Source organism: Lithobates pipiens, unplaced genomic scaffold (assembly GCF_037356315.1).
Source record: "Lithobates pipiens isolate NorthernLeopardFrog02 unplaced genomic scaffold, aLitPip1_a1.2 Scaffold_19, whole genome shotgun sequence".
NCBI lineage: Eukaryota > Metazoa > Chordata > Amphibia > Anura > Ranidae > Lithobates > Lithobates pipiens.
The window spans coordinates 539,234,447-539,250,637 of record NW_027507764.1 but is presented as its reverse complement, the minus strand read 5'-3'; the positions used below and the strand labels follow the sequence as shown (position 1 = coordinate 539,250,637).

General features: G+C 42.0%; 1 protein-coding gene across 1 annotated transcript in view; it reads left to right on the top strand.

The window, feature by feature from the left end:
* Window positions 1-16,191, top strand: part of CSMD3 (CUB and Sushi multiple domains 3) — a 1,166,690-nt gene that overhangs the window by 445,733 nt on the left and 704,766 nt on the right. Inside the window, exons 13-14 of the mRNA XM_077493847.1 lie at window positions 6,747-6,929; window positions 7,505-7,831. Of these exons, the coding sequence (XP_077349973.1) occupies window positions 6,747-6,929; window positions 7,505-7,831 (510 nt within the window). The remainder of the gene's footprint in view (window positions 1-6,746; window positions 6,930-7,504; window positions 7,832-16,191) is intronic.

Sequence of the window (16,191 nt, the reverse complement as noted above, 5' to 3'; positions counted from 1 at the left end):
TTTAGCAAAAAATAAAACTCCGAGCTGTAACTAAATACCACCAAAAGAAAGCTCTATTTGTGGGAAAAAAAATGATAAAAATTTCATTTGGGTACAGTGTTGTATGCCCGCGCAATTGTCATTCAAAATGCATCAGCGCTGAAAGCTGAAAATTGGTCTGGGACTGAGGGGGGTTTAAGTGCCCAGTAAGCAAGTGGTTAAAGTACATTTCCTGCAAAGATAAGAGGAAATGCTTACTTCCCCTTATTGCCCATGCAGCACAGTTAACCACTTGCCGACCAACCGTCGTCACTGTGGCAGGTCGTCTTGTTCCCGTGAATCGCCATCATTGTACATTGACTAGGGAACTCGAGTTTGTGGGCATGTCCATGTGCCAGTGGGGGAGCCAATCAGTGGGTGGGGCGGATTGAATGTCCGCCAGCCACCTGCGATTGTTCCCTGGAGTGACAGAACAGGGATCTTTGTTCTGACAGAGGAGATCACACAGATCCTGTCTTTCTGCTATGCAGGAAGATGGATCTGTGTTTCCCCAGGCAGCCCAACCCCCATACAGTTAGATCACACCTGCAGGGAACACATTTAACCTCTTGATTGCCTCTGATGTTAACCCCTTTCCTACCAGTGTCATTAGTACAATAACAGTGCATATTTTTAGCACTGATTACTGTAATAATGTCACTGGTTCCCATAAAAGTGTCATAAATGTCAGTTAGGTGTCCGATCTGTCTACTGCAATGTCAAAATGTCCCGCAAAAAAATCTCAGATCACCTCCATTACTAGTATACATTTTTTTATAAAAAAAATAATAAAAATGCCATAAATCTAATACCAATTTTGTAGACGCTATAACTTTTGCGCAAACCAATCAATATATGCTTAATGCAGTTTTTTTTACCAAAAATATGTAGAAAAATATATCAGCCTAAACTGAGGAAGATATACAATTTTTTATATTTTGCGGGGATATTTATTATAGTTAAAAGTAAAAAATGTTGTTGTTTTTTCAAAATGCTAGCTCTTTTTTTTGTTTATAGTGCAAAAAAATAAAAATAAAGAAATGCAGAGGTCATCAAATACCACCAACAGAAAGCTATATTTGTTTGGGTACAGCGTCGCATGAGCACGCAATTGTCAGTTAAATCGACGCAGTGCTGTATCGCAAAAAAATGGCCTGATCATTAAGGGAGGAAATCTTCTGGTGCTTAAGTGGTTAAAATTAACTCTTTCTGGGAATGTTGATTTCCTGGTTTCCCTCTCTGTGCTCAGTGGTTCCTCCTATTAACCTCCACATCTCTACAGGACATAACACTGATGTGAAGGTCGGGGTGAGGAACCACTGAGCGCAGTGAAGGACCAAGAGACTTATGCCGCGTACACACGAGCGGATTGTATGGCGTACTTAGTCCGTCATACAATCCGACGGACAGTCCGTCGTACTTTCCACTGAACGGACTTGACCACACACGGATACCCAAACAGTCCGACGAAAGCTTGCGCGATGACGTACAGCACGTACGACAGGACTAGAAATAGGAAGTCCAAGACACAGCAAAGCCCTGTAAATCCTTTCTGGGCATGCGTCATTCTTAGTCCGTCCGACTAGCATACTGACGACCGTATTGTCCGCTGAAACCAAAGTACGACGGATAGAGTTTCGAAAAAACGAAATTCTTAGTACTCCGGACTGCACGCTGAAAAAGCCCGCTGAAGCCCACACACGAGCGGATTGTCCGTTGAAATGTGTTTCGACGGACTAAGTACGCCATACAATCCGCTCGTGTGTACGCGGCATAACATTCCCAAAAGTGCTGATTTCTCAGCAGACTTCAGAGGAAGATTTTATTATCAATGGAGTGGCATTTGGTTTTTGCAGGGATAGCTTTCTGGCTAATTTTAGTCTCTTGACAGGAACTTGAAATCATTTTTTTTTTAATGCAAAAGTATAAGTACCTATAACATGATATCAGCCTGCTGAAATGCCTTGTAGCTAAGACTGAGAGAGGAAGAAATGGCACAAAGTGCCAATAATGGCGTGTACAGATGATCAGACTATCTGGCGGACTTGGTCCGGCAGACCAGAGTCCGCCGGACAATCCACCCGTGTGCCCGGCTGACTTTTTCTTCCCAAAAGTCTGGCAGACTTAGAAAGAAGTTTTGACTCAAAATTGTCTGCTGGACTCATCAGTAGTACCAGGCCACTGAGCCGTACCAGGCCAAGTGCCCTCAACATGGGGGGGTGCTTTGGGGAAGGGGGGCCCTGCGCCCCCCAAAGCACCTTGTTCCCATGTTGTTGAGGACAACGGCCTCTTCCCGACAACCCTGGTCGTTGGTTGTCGGGGTCTGCGGGCAGGGAGCTTATCAGGATCCGGGAGCCACCTTTAATAAGGGGGCCCCCAGATACCGGCCCCCCACCCTATGTGAATGAGTATGGGGTACGTTGTACCCCTACCCATTCACCTGGTGAAAAAAGTGTAAATAAAAAAAAACACAACATAAGTTTTTTAAATAATTTATTAGACAGCTCCGGTGGTCTTCTTTTGTCTTGGGAGGTCTTTTCGCCGGACTCCTCCGCTATCTTCTGCTCTTTTGCTAGCTCTTTTACTAGCGGAGGAGCCCGGCTTCTTCGTCGTCACTGCCATCTTGGCGTCTTCTTCCGACTTTGGGGTCTTGTCCCGCTCTTTGGGGGTCTTGTCCCGCTCTTCGGTTCTTCTTGCCGTGCCTCCGCTATCTTCTTATAGCTATTTTACTAGCGTTGGCCCGGTCTTCTGTCTTCTGTCATCAACATGGAGGAATGGGGCTTTAGGGTGGGGGGCCGCAGGGCCCCCCTTCCCCAAAGCACCCCCCCATGTTGAGGGCAAGTGGCCTGGTATGGCTCAGGAGGGGGGGCTCGCTCATCCCCACCCCCTTTCCTGACTGGCCGGGCTGCGTGTTCGGATAAGGGTCTGCTATAGACATTGGAGGGACCCCCTCTTCGTTTTTTTGGCATAGGGGTTCCCCTTTAAATCCATTACCAGGCAATGGGGCTCATGAGGTGTCATCTCGCCGATGGAGGCAGCGGCATTCACTTCCTTTGCTAGTCCCGTCTACCTGGAACCATGTTCAAAATGAACTGACTTTTCTCTGTGTGTGGGCAAGTCCGTTCATTTCAAAAGTCCAGCGGATTGTCCGCTGGACCTAACCCGCCAGAAAAGTCCGGTTGTGTGTGGGCAGGTCCGCTCGTTCGGAAAGTCCGGCAGACCTCAGCTGCAAAGTCTGGTGGTTTATAGTCCGATCGTGTGCACATGGCATAAGTTGTACTGCAGTAATCTTGTGCTAACAAGGACATGTTCATAGGAGGAAATGGCAGAGTAACAGGGAGATGAGCTCATGTCTGCTGCTTTCCCTATCAATAACTAATCACATATATGTATATTGACATGTCAACCGATAGATTGTATAAATATGATAATTGTGTATTTAAAGCAGCTGTTTAACCACTTGCTTACTGGGCACTTAAACCCCCCTCCTGCCCAGACCAATTTTCAGCTTTCAGCTCTAACGCATTTTGAATGACAATTGCGTGGTCAAACAACACTGTACCCAAATTACATTTTTATAATTTTTTTCCCACAAATAGACCTTTCTTTTGGTGGTATTTAATCACAGTTGGGATTTTTATTTTTTTCTAAACAAACAAAAAAAGATGGAAAATTTGGGAAAAAAAATCATGTTTCATAGTTTGTTATAAAATTTTGCAAACAGGTAATTTTTCTCCTTCATCGATATGCAATGATGAGGAGGCACTGGTGGGCACTGATAGGCTGCACTGGTGGGCATTGATAGGCTGCACTGATGGGCACTTATAGGCACAGATAAGATGGCACTGATAGGCACAGATAAGGCAGCACTGATGACCACTGATAAGATGACACCGATGGGCCCTGATGGGTGGCACTGATGGGTTGCACGGATGGGTGGCACGGATGGGTGGCACTGATGGGTGCCACTGATAAGCACTGATAGTTACCACTGATAGGTGGCACTGATGGGCACTGATGGGCGGCACTGATGGGCACTGGTAGGTGACACTGATGGACACAGATAGGTGGCACTGATGTGCAGCATTGTTGTTGAGGCACTGATTGTGGGCACTGATAGGTGGCACTGTGGGCACTGATGGGTGGCACGGTGGGCACTGATGTGTGGCGCTGGTGAGCACTGGTAGGCGGCACTGTTGCTTACTGCTAGGTGGCACTTGCAAGGGGCACAGGTGAGCTCTGAGGATCCGGTGGCAGCTCACCATGATCGGTACTGATGTCCCTCTCACAGCCGCCGGTGATCAGCTTTTTTTTCTCCTCACACTGTCAGCGCGAGGAGAAAAAATAGCTGATTACTGGCTCTGTTGACATCACATGATCAGCTGTCATTGGCTGACAGTTGATCATGTGGTAAGGGGTCGGGATCGACCCCTTACTCCGATCTGTGATCCAGTGAATCTCATAAACTCACTGATCACAGAGTGCTCCGTGCATGCCCTGCAGGGGGTGTGCAGGCCGCTCGGCATGGGAGGATGTCAATGGACGTACTCCCAGCAAAGCAGGTCCACGCTGTAGCCATCATTCGGCTATAGCACTGATCTGAAGTAGTTAATTATACGTGTTATCTCTGTGTGTAAAGTTATATTAAATAAACAAATGAAGCAAGTATAAAATATGTATAAGCTATGTACTTGGTACAATGTCATAACAAATAATGAAGTAAAAACAAGCTTTTACCTATATGTTAATATAGAACAGTGCTGAAAATGCACTGAAATTAAAATGGAATTCAAATGGACACTTATTGACTGTCTCCAATAAATTGAATCTCATCATAATCATAGTGAAAATTTTATCTCATCGCAGTTGCTAGTCTGTAAACATGCTTGTACCACTGCTAAAAGCATTCTCTGCATCTATTACACTCAATGAATAAAGATATACCATAATGTGTTGGAGGAAAAAAAATATTAACATTTAGATATTTATATTTTCTCATATTGTTAAAAGCTAAATAAATATCATACTACTAGTGTGATGGCATTCTTAAAGGATTGGTCCACATTTTCAGCAGAAAAACTGAAGAACTGAACTAACACCTTACAGCTTCCTCACCCCCTGTCCCTACTGTACTTACATCCATGGGGGAAGAGCTGTCAGTGCCTATGCAACTGATGTAGAATTCAGGGGGTTTTAAATCCCCTTCACTTCTCCAGCTTCTTTCTGCAGGGCTTCTGGGACTGAGTGAATCTCTGGGCCAGTGCTGACCAATCTGTGCCAGCGCTGACCTGTTCTGGATGCCCTACAGAAAAAAGGGGGACAGGACCATGGATTTCAAATCTCATGACCCCTACACAAGCTGCTTGTAAACAGCTAGTCACCCATGGAGGTAAGTACAGCAATGACTGGGGATGGTAGGATTTTATCTAAAAAGTTGAACTTTGTCACGTACCTGGCGGTAGAGCCTGATATGCAGCGGACAGCCTCTCTTACACTTCTGACTCGAGGCCCCCTGGTAGAGCAGACAGGGAGCGCAGGAGTGCAGAGTCACACGAGTGCCTGATTGGTGGCAGACCGTGGAATCCGAAGCAGCTGTAGGAGGAGCGGTAGCTCAGCAGGATTCTCCAGGCAGAAGAGAGGGATGGTACAGGGAGACTGGGTCATACACTGGCGGACACGTTAGGAGCAGATGCGGAGGCAGAAGAATAGTCAGGATACAGGCCGGGTCGGTGATGGGCTGGCAGCAAGGCAGACGAAGGAGCAGGCAGGTGCGGTGGTCAGACAAGCCGGGTCGGGTGCAGGCGGATAGCAGGAGTCGTCAGAGGCAAGCCGGGTTGGATAACAGGAACAGGTATCAAGATGCAGGTAACAGGAACACACGGGAATGCTGTAGAGCAGACAGAACAGAGTCTGTGCACTGACAGAGTTAAAATAGCCTGTTGAGCGCCAAAAGCTGTTACCGGGTGTGCGCGCTGATGCACGCAAAGATGCGCACATACACATGGGCGCCAGTCTGACAGGTTGTCTTAGATTCTAATCCTGAATACTGGCATGCCTTTCTTTGTGTGCACGTGTGCACGCATGTGCGCACACCTGCACACACAGGCACGTGCCGATGCACCAGAGGTGTTCTGACAGGGGCTGAGGTCATATTCTTCGGCCAACCATCTTGGGTGCTGGCTAGCCCTTCCTGACAAACTTAAACTTTAATAATGACCTAAACTGTTGAAGGTGTGCCCAAAAAGTCCAGCATAGGGCAAAGTACTAGTCACTAATGAACTTTGGGTTCAACCCAAACCCAGGCTGTTGCAGTCAGGAAAATGACTAAATAAACTGGCCAGTTTGGTCATGTTTTGCCAGTTTGCACACTTGAACCCCAACTGATGTGAGCAATTGCTTAGGCACAATTATTATTTCTCAATGTTCCCTACAACGTAGAACATCTGTGCTTTTTGAGTTCGGGTCCACTGAAAAAAATAAAGAAAACGCAATTGCTCCTAAGGTTGCAGTTTAAGATACATTGTTATCACTACATGTACTTGTTGTTTCTATTAGTCAGTTTACACTTATGTAAAGGTTAGACTACACATGTAGGACACTGACTCCAAAAGGTGTTCATATAATATAAAGTAAGATGGTAACAATATTAGCTACTTTATGAGGATATACCATCCTATGTTTTTACTGAAATTGCTGTTATTCATTGATTTGATTTTTTTTATTTGTAGAAATTGAAAAAGAGAGCTGTGGTGACCCTGGAACACCATTGTATGGTATTCGAGAAGGAGATGGTTTCTCCAATGGAGATGTGTTAAGATTTGAATGCCAATTTGGATTTGAATTAATAGGTCAGAAGTCAATAACTTGCAAAGAAAATAATCAATGGTCAGCCAATATACCAATATGTATCTGTAAGTATTTTTTTTATAAACCTTGTTTTATTTCTCAAATAACACAAATGAAACATTCCAAAAATCTTAATGCCTAATATTATGAATCATATAATTTGTACTAACTTGGTTGTTGTTTACATATACAAGTCTGCTTATTGAAAAATCTAAACGTTTCTCTCAAAGGTATGGTAAATTAATGCTAAAAAATAAAATGATACATTGGAACAGTTTCCGCCATCTGTTCTATAAAACTTAGGTGAAGCAATGCAACTATTTGGTTGACTAATATAATCAAACAAGGTATTTAAACAAATCCCAAAATATTTTTTTTTAATTTGGCTGAATAAATAATACTTCATGTTCTTTTATTTTATACAGACCTCATATGTTATCTATGTAAACAAAACTGTTTTAAAACAAAAAGAAAACAATTACAGCTGACAATTGTAATTTTCATTTAGACCCTGTCTAGAGAATTTATATACACATAAACAATCAAAAATAGCAAGCCATGTTTTATGCAAATCTTTATAATGAATGTGGAGTACTTGTTACAATCTGTCTGTGCTTTAATGTATTTATTTATTTTGCAGTTCCATGCTTATCAAATTTTACTGCACCAATGGGGACAGTTCTCTCTCCGGACTATCCAGAAGGCTATGGAAACAATTTGAACTGCATTTGGACTATAATTTCTGATCCAGGGAGTCGGATCCATCTGTCATTTAATGACTTTGACTTGGAATCTCAGTTTGACTTTCTTGCTATTAAAGATGGTGATTCTTTGGACTCACCAATATTGGGAACTTTCACAGGTGCTGAAGTCCCGTCCCACCTTACCAGTAACAGTCATATAATTCGTCTGGAATTCCAAGCTGACCACTCAATGTCTGGACGAGGCTTCAATATTACATATAGCAGTAAGTAATATACAACAAAAGTAAGCTAGTACTGAAGTGAACTTTGAAATGCTTATGTTAAAGTGTTTGTAAACCTCAGACATGAAATATGAGCAAAGCATATTCCTCTATAGTATGTACTTGCCTCTGCCCAGAGCACTAAGTAGTTGATTTACTAAAACTGGAGCAGCTGTGCATGATAGCCAATCAGCTTCTAAATTCAGCTTGTTCAATTAAGCGTTGAGAATAAAACCCAGAAGCTGATTGGTTTCTATGCAGAGCTGTACCAGATTATGAGTGCTCCAGTTTTAGTAAATCAACTCTAGTGTGTCATTTCTGTCTGCGGCTCCTTTCCTCTGCTATCTGCATGAATCACTTCTGACAAGTTTTCCTGACACCGAGAGAAAAAAGGTGCTCTCAGAGCTCTCCTGACTGAGCTATGCAGAGTATAGCTTCAGCTCTCATCCCCTTTTTTCTGACAACTCAGATAAGCTTTATAAATGACAGACTTTGAATGGATGTGGAAAAGACAAGACAGCAGATAAACAGGTACAACTTGTCTAGGATGATTTGTTCCATCTCTGTGTATCACCTTAGGCCAGTCATTTAGTTATTTACCAGGTACTGTATATGCAAGGGTTTACAACCACTTTAATTATATTGTGTCTTGTGTAAACTAGTATGGTAAAACAAATTCCAAAAGGCTATTTTTTTTCTTTAAAATTAAATTATAAAATATAATTTATATGTACAGCTGCCAATAGAAATTCTACCAATCGTTTTAAAAAAAAACAAAAATCAGACATTATCATGCTTTGTAAAGAAACAGAATCAATGATTTATTGCTTGAGTTGGTTGAGTAACAAAAGTAATCTAAGTCATTTATGCCTTAAAGTGTTAACCTCATCCAGTTCAGCAGGAACAGACATGAATTTCAATATACTGTATCTATGACCTTTCCCAGTCGTAAGAAGTTGATATAAAGATTACCGTATTTATTGGCGTATAACACTCACTTTTTTACCATGAAAATCGGGTGCAAATAGCGGGTGCGTGTTATACGCCAATACTTCAATTTTAGCTGCCTTATTTAAAATTTTAGTTTTTTTTCCAGAAACTTCCCTCTTAAAATGAATGTATGTGTTATACACCTGTGTGTGTTATACGCCGATAAATACGGTAACTTCTGAGGAATGAGCTAGTTGCAAAATCTTAGTTTGATCACTGCTGTGGTCAATCGGCTGCAGAGCCGATAAGTGTATCAGCTGAGCAGTCCCTGCTGTCAAAATACGGTAACACAGCAGGTAAGATTCCTCCATTCACCTCGCTTGTGTGGCCAGCTTTACAATTAAAGTGTAATGCCCCGTACACACGAGAGGGATTAAGTCTGACAGACCTCCAAAGGAGTTCCGCCGGAGTTCCGCCGGAGTTCCGACGGAGTTCTGGCGGACTTTTCGACCGAACGGACTTGACCACACACCATCACACCAAACTCCGACGGAGTCGAACGTGATGACGTACGACTGGATTCGACGTAGGAAGTTCATAGACAGTAGCCAATAGCTGCCCTAGCGTCGGTTTTAGTCAGTCGGAGTAGCACACACACGAGCAAATTTTTCGAAGGGGACCGGGTCCGGCGGAGTTCCGTCGGGAAAATTTGAAGCATGCTTCATTTCTAAAGTCCGTCAGACTTTAGCTTCGCTAAAGTCCGTTGCAGCCCACACACGATCAGATAGTCCGCCGGACTCAGTCCGTCGGAGTTTGGATGTCGAAAAGTCCGCTCGTGTGTACGGGGCATAACAATTTGCTTCCCTTTGGTCTGTTAAATATACCATTGAAAGAGATTTGTTATATCTGTTAGATAAGCGTTGATATGACAGAAATCTAGTGTGCTTTTAACTCCCCATAGTGATCTGAGAATGCTGCTCTGAAATTTCAAACATCACCACTACTCAGTTCACTTTTATGAACTTTACAACACTGCATCTATATTATGGAAATAAGAAGAGGGGAAGATGTTTCAAACCATTGGTGATATAACATGAGTTAGCGTCATGAAGAATGTATTATTTATTATTATTAATTTATTATTTTCACCCAAGTAAGACCTCAACTAAGAGACAATTGTGCAGACGTACAACCACCATACAACCACTATACACATACAGCCAAAAATGGATTTATAAAACATACAAAACTGTAGATGTTTTGTAGATGTTTTGCATACATCTTTCAATCTATTTACCATAAAAACATACAATACAACATTCTGAAAAAAAATTAAACATAAAATATTGCTAGGAATATTTTGTATTTTAATATGTAGCCAGCAGGTGGAGTCTTAGTGTCCTTTTTCATGATTATCTGTCTGTCCATATCAAATTTGTTGAAATACTACAGAACTCAATTATAATAGAACTCAAGAGCTGAGGGTGAAATAAATATAGTTCTCCTCTGCTTTTTTAGCTGTTATGTTCTGCAGCTAAATTTATAAAAAATACTAAAATACTCTGTGCTATCAGCGCTCTCGTAGAGTTGGATTGTGGCTCTCCCAAGACTTTGGTGGCTCAGCTTTTCAGTGACATGCCACCATAACACTGTTCACAGAACAACTCTCTTGCTTCCTTAGGGAAATTCCTAGTTACTAGTAATCAACTTGACATTTGTAAGACCCCTTTCACACTGGGACATTTTTCAGGTGCATTTGTGCTAAAAAAAAATTGCCTGTAAAGCACCATAAAAATGCCTTCCTTCAGCCTCAGTGTGAGAGCATGAGTGCTTTCACACTGGGGTGATGCGCTTGCAGGACATCAGAAAAAATCCTGCAAGCAGCATCTTTGTGGTAGTGGAGGAGCGGTGTATACACTGCTCCTCCACCCCCCTGCCTATTGAAATGAATAGGCAGCGACGCTTTTCGCACTCTATTAACCCTTTCTTCAGGCCGCTAGCGGGGGTTAAAAGTGTCCTAGTGGCTGAAAATCTCTTTATTATTTACATGGCCCGTTGTTAGTGTGAAAGGGGTCTAAAATTTTGGATTTCCCATCACACGACAGAGAGGGAATCTACCAGTTGGGGACATAGACAGTTACAAATACCTAACAGAGGATTTACCATCCCTACTCTATCCAAGACTACTGTACATCTTGCAACATACACTATATTACCACAGGTTATGAGTCGCCTGCCTTTACACGCACATGAACTTTAATGGCATCCCAGTATTAGTCTGTAGGGTTCAATATTGGTTTGGCCCACACTTTGCAACTATAACAACTTAAACTCTTGTGGGAAGGCTGCCCACAATGTTTGTGTGTCCATTGGAATGTTTGACTATTGTTCCAGAAGCGCATTTGTGAGGTCAGGCAATTATGTTGACAACAAGGCCTGTTTTGTAGTCTCTGCTCTAATTCAAAGGTGTTCTATCAGGTTGAGGTCAGGACTATGTGCAGACCAGTCAAGTTCCTCTACCCCAAACTTGCTCATCCATGTCTTTATGGACCTTGATTTGTGCACTGATGCACAGTCATGTTGGAACAGGAAGGGTTCCCACAAAGTTGGGAGCATAAAATTGTCCAAAATGTCTTGGTATGATGATGCCTTAAGGGTTCCCCTCACTGGAACTAAGTGGCCAAGCCAAACCCCTTAAACAAAACCACACACCATAATACCCCCTGCACCAAATTATTTGGACCAGTGCACAAAGCAAGGTCCATAAAAAAAATGGATGAATGTGCTTCTGGAAGAATGGTCAAACATTCCCATACACTCCTAAACCTTGTGGACAGCCTTCCCAGAAGAGTTGAAGCTGTTATAGCTGAAAAGGGTGGGCCAACTCAATATTTAACCCTATGGACTAAGACCATGGATGCCATTCCAAGTTCATGTGCATCCCAATACTTTTGGTAATATAGTGTATGTGTAAATCAGAAATGTGATTTGCACCCAACATTCATCGGTGATGAATCAATCACTGTCAATGAAAACTCGTGCAACAAAATGATGGACCTGCAGTAAATGTTTATAAATTGTCATGTTCACTAATTAATAAACATGTAATTTTAGGTTTTATAGTTCAATTGGACATTTTCCTGGCCCCAGGGAGACACAGATGCCACGTACAAGCTTCCCATACAAGTAAATGGCTGTACATGGATGTATTTGTGTAAACACGGATGCTTCCTTGCATCAACATTTACATTTACAAGTGCATATAATTAATTTCCCAAAGAAGGAGTTTTTTCATTCGAAAAAAAATACATTATTAAAAAAATACATTATTATAAAATGCCAGTTCTTTTGGCAGAGTAAAAAAACTAAATATAGAGCAATTTTGTACAATAGTTTAAACATGTTTAGGCATGTTTAAGAACAATTAGCATTTTTCTCTGCCAGAAAACTCCTCTCAAAAATGCAATCCAGAAGGGATTTTTATTATTCTGCCCCCAAACACTGAGCTTAAAATATGCCGCTGAATGTCCTAATGTGCATGAACACATAAGATAAAATTGAGCTGCTTCCACAGGCAAAGCACAAAACTCTTGTAGAAGCAGCGTTTTTTAAGCCCAGTGTGTATGGACCTTTAGGGGTTGATTGACTAAAGGCAAACAGACTGTACATTTTTCAAAGTACAGTTGCACTCTGCAAGAGCAGCTTCTCCAGAAGCTCTGCTGACTTCCATCATCTAATCTTGTGCAAGCCAAAATGCTGTTTTTTTTTTTTTTATCCTTGCACATAATTGGCGACGCTTTACCTCATTTCCTATGCTCTGGAGGAACTGCTCTACACAGTCTATTTGTTTTTAGTAAATCAACCCCTTAGGCCCCTTTCACACATATACAGTATCTCACAAAAGTGAGTACACCCCTCACATATTTGTAAATATTTTACACCAAATTTAACCCACCTGCTCCCCATTCACACCTGAGACCTTGTTACACTAATGAGCCACATGACACCGGGGAGGAAAAATGGCTAATTGGGCCCAATTTGGACATTTTCACTTAGGGATGTACTTACTTTTGTTGCCAGCTGTTTAGACAACAATGGCTGTGTGTTGAGTTATTTTGAGGGGACAGCAAATGTACACTGTTATACAAACTGTACACTCACTACTTTACATTGTAGCAAGGTGTCATTTCTTCAGTGTTGTCACATGAAAAGATATAATAAAATATTTACAAAAATGTGAGGAGTGTACTCTGTACTTTTGTGAGATACTGTATGTCCATTTTGATGGACTTCACTTGCTCAGAAGGGATCGATCCGTTGATCTCCACTGAGCCAGCAGATGACAGGTCTGTCTCTGCTCCCTGTCCAGGGACAGACCTGTCAGAGCCCCCCTCTCCTCTATGGGGGATCGGATGAAAATGGATCTACCTGTTCGTTTTCATCTGATCCGATCTGCCAGTCTGCATTAAGAGGATTGTAGCAGATCAGATGTCAACGGACATGTCACCGCTGACATATGTCACTCCATAGAGGTACATGGAACGTCTGTTCAGGTCCGCCTGAAAAACTGGCAGGCGGACCTTAACGGTCCGCATGTGTGAAAGAGCCCTAATCCCTTGTACACACAATTGGAAATTCTGACGGAAACGGTCTGATTGGATTATATTGTCGGAAAATCCGATCGTGTGTGGGCTCCATCTGACTTTTTCCGTCGGAAATTCCGATGGAGAAAATGTGAGAGCAGGGTCTCAAATTTTCCGACAACAAAATCCGAACGGACTTTTTCCGATCGTTTGTAGAGAATTCTGATCGGACAAAGTGCCACGCATGCTCAGATCAAACTACGAGACCAAAGCTATTGGCTACTAGGCTGAACGTAGTCCCGTCGGAACGAACAAACGTCATCACGTTCCGAACGATCGCATCTTCCGTCAACTTTGTCCGACCGTGTGTATGCAACACCAGTTTCGGACAAAATCCGTCTGAAAAAATCTGATGGATTTTGTGGTCGGAATTTCTGACCGTGTGTACTAACTGTTTAAAAGAATGCAACCTCATACAGCAGCTATGCACTTGTCTGGCAGGCTGCATGCGGCACCTGTGGCTCCCCAGGCATGGGGAAGCGTTGGGAAATTTGCACAGGGCATAAAAAATATGCATGAACCCTAATGTTGCTTGACATTTTTTTTTTATTCAATAGATTTTTAGTGATTTTTTAACAAAGACAAGTTTACGCTTGACATATTTTTGGAAATAGTTTTTGTAGTTGATTACTTAGCATGGATACACTTAGTTGAAAGACTTTTAATGGTAAGTTAACTTGTAGGGCGTGAACAATCTGTTACGTTTATGAATACCTTGAAGCAAGTTTTTAGTTTAAACGGCAAATAGCATGTTTTTAATGTCATCTAGATAGTGTCTTGAAATAGTTGTCTAATCTTATTTTAGTTTAAAAACTAGTAATTGTTTCTGCTAATGCCAGAATCATGCAATTATTAACAATATAAATGTAGTGCCTTTCCAAAGTGACACTAGTGGATAATGCTGTCACTAATAAGTTCTCAAAGTGTAATTGTGTAGCATTAACATTAAATTGACTATGACATATGTCACGCCAGCTTGGTACATAAAACCGCTGTTTTGCCAGTAGGGTTTTCTTTTCCAGTGTTAAATATTCTCATTTGACTGAAGTTCAGTTACCACGCATGACTTAAAGTTAGGTCCTATCCCTCCATGCTGAAACATTCCTACCACATTCATACGCTGCGTGCACTTAATTATACTGCAAGCAAAGAAAAAAAAAGGAATCCAGTCAAAAGGTTCTAAATAAAGATTTTAATACATGTTTCATTAGCTTGCAATGGCTGCATTGAAAAAGAATTGTGATCTTAAAGGGAAACACTAGCAGGATATAAGTGAATACATATATTTTTGATTTTCATTGTAATATTTATTTTTAAAGGGACCCTGTCTCTTGAATTAAAAGTGAAACAGCAGCCTGCAAAAGAAGACCCTATAGTTGGATTCACATTATTCTGTTGCTGTAACATGTAGCAACACATTATGCAAATTAATGAACTGGTTTATTGCAATGTACACTGGCTTATTGGAACAAGAACTATCAGGCCGCGTACACACGGGCGGACTGTTCGCCCAACTTTGTCCGCTGAACAGTGTTTGGGCGGACAGTCCGCTCGTGTGTGGGCTTTCAGCGGACAGTTTCAGCGGACAGTTTGATGAACAAGGTTTTTCGGAAATTCCGTAAAACTGTCCGCTGAAACCTTGTTTGAGCGAACAGTCCGCCCGTGTGTAGGCTTGTTCGTCAAACTAAGTTCCGCGCATGCTCAGAAAGGATTTACACGCCGAAAGTTATAATGCAGTGTATAGGACGTCGTATTTTTCGTCCCGTCGTACGTGCCGTTCACGTCATCGCGCACGGTTTCAGCAAACTGTTCGTTCGTCGTGTGTGGGCATGTCCGTCCATGCTAATTTTGAGCGGACTGTTTGCCGAAACTGTTTGACGGACAAAGTTGGGCGAACAGTCCCCGCGTGTGTACGCAGCCTCAGATATACATTAACCACTTTGGCCCCGGAAGGATTTACCCCATTAACGACCAGGCCCTTTTTTGCAATACGGCACTGCGTAGCTTTAACTGACAATTGCTGCTCCTGCGACATTGTACCCAAACAAAATTGACTTCCTTTTTGTCACACAAATAGAGCTTTCTTTTGGTGGTATTTGATCAGCCCTGCGGTTTTTATTTTTTGTGCTATAAACAAAAAAAGAGCAACAATTTTGAAAAAAGAAGCAATATTTTTTACTTTTTGCTATAATAAATAGCCCTCAAAAAGAAATAAAAAACAAATTTCTTCCTCAGTTTAGGCCAATATGTATTCTTCTACATATTTTTGGTAAAAAACAAAATCACAACGAGGATATATTGATTGCTAAGAGCAAAAGTTATGGCATCTACAAAATAGGGGATAGATTTATGGCATTTTTATTATTATTTTTTTCATTGGTAATGGCAGTGATCTGTGATTCTTATTGTGACTGTGACATTGCGGCAGACAAATTGGCCACTTTTGACAATTTTTTGGGACCATTGGCATTTATACAGTGATCAGTGCTATAAAATGTATTGATTACTGTGTAAATGTCGCTAGCAGGGAAGGGGTTAAACACTAGAAGGCGCTCAAGGGGCTAAGTTTGTTCCCTCAGTGTGTTCTAACTGTAGGGAGGATGGAGGGACATCGAGTCTGTGAGGATATAGGGGGGGGGGGGGAATCAAGTCTGTGGGACCCAAGGGGGAGGGTCCCACGGTGGGGGACATTACACTGCTAATCAGGGAACGGTGCCAATCAGTACTCATCAATGCTGCCTATCAGTATCATCAGTGCTGCCTATCAGTGCCCATCAGTGCTGTTTATCA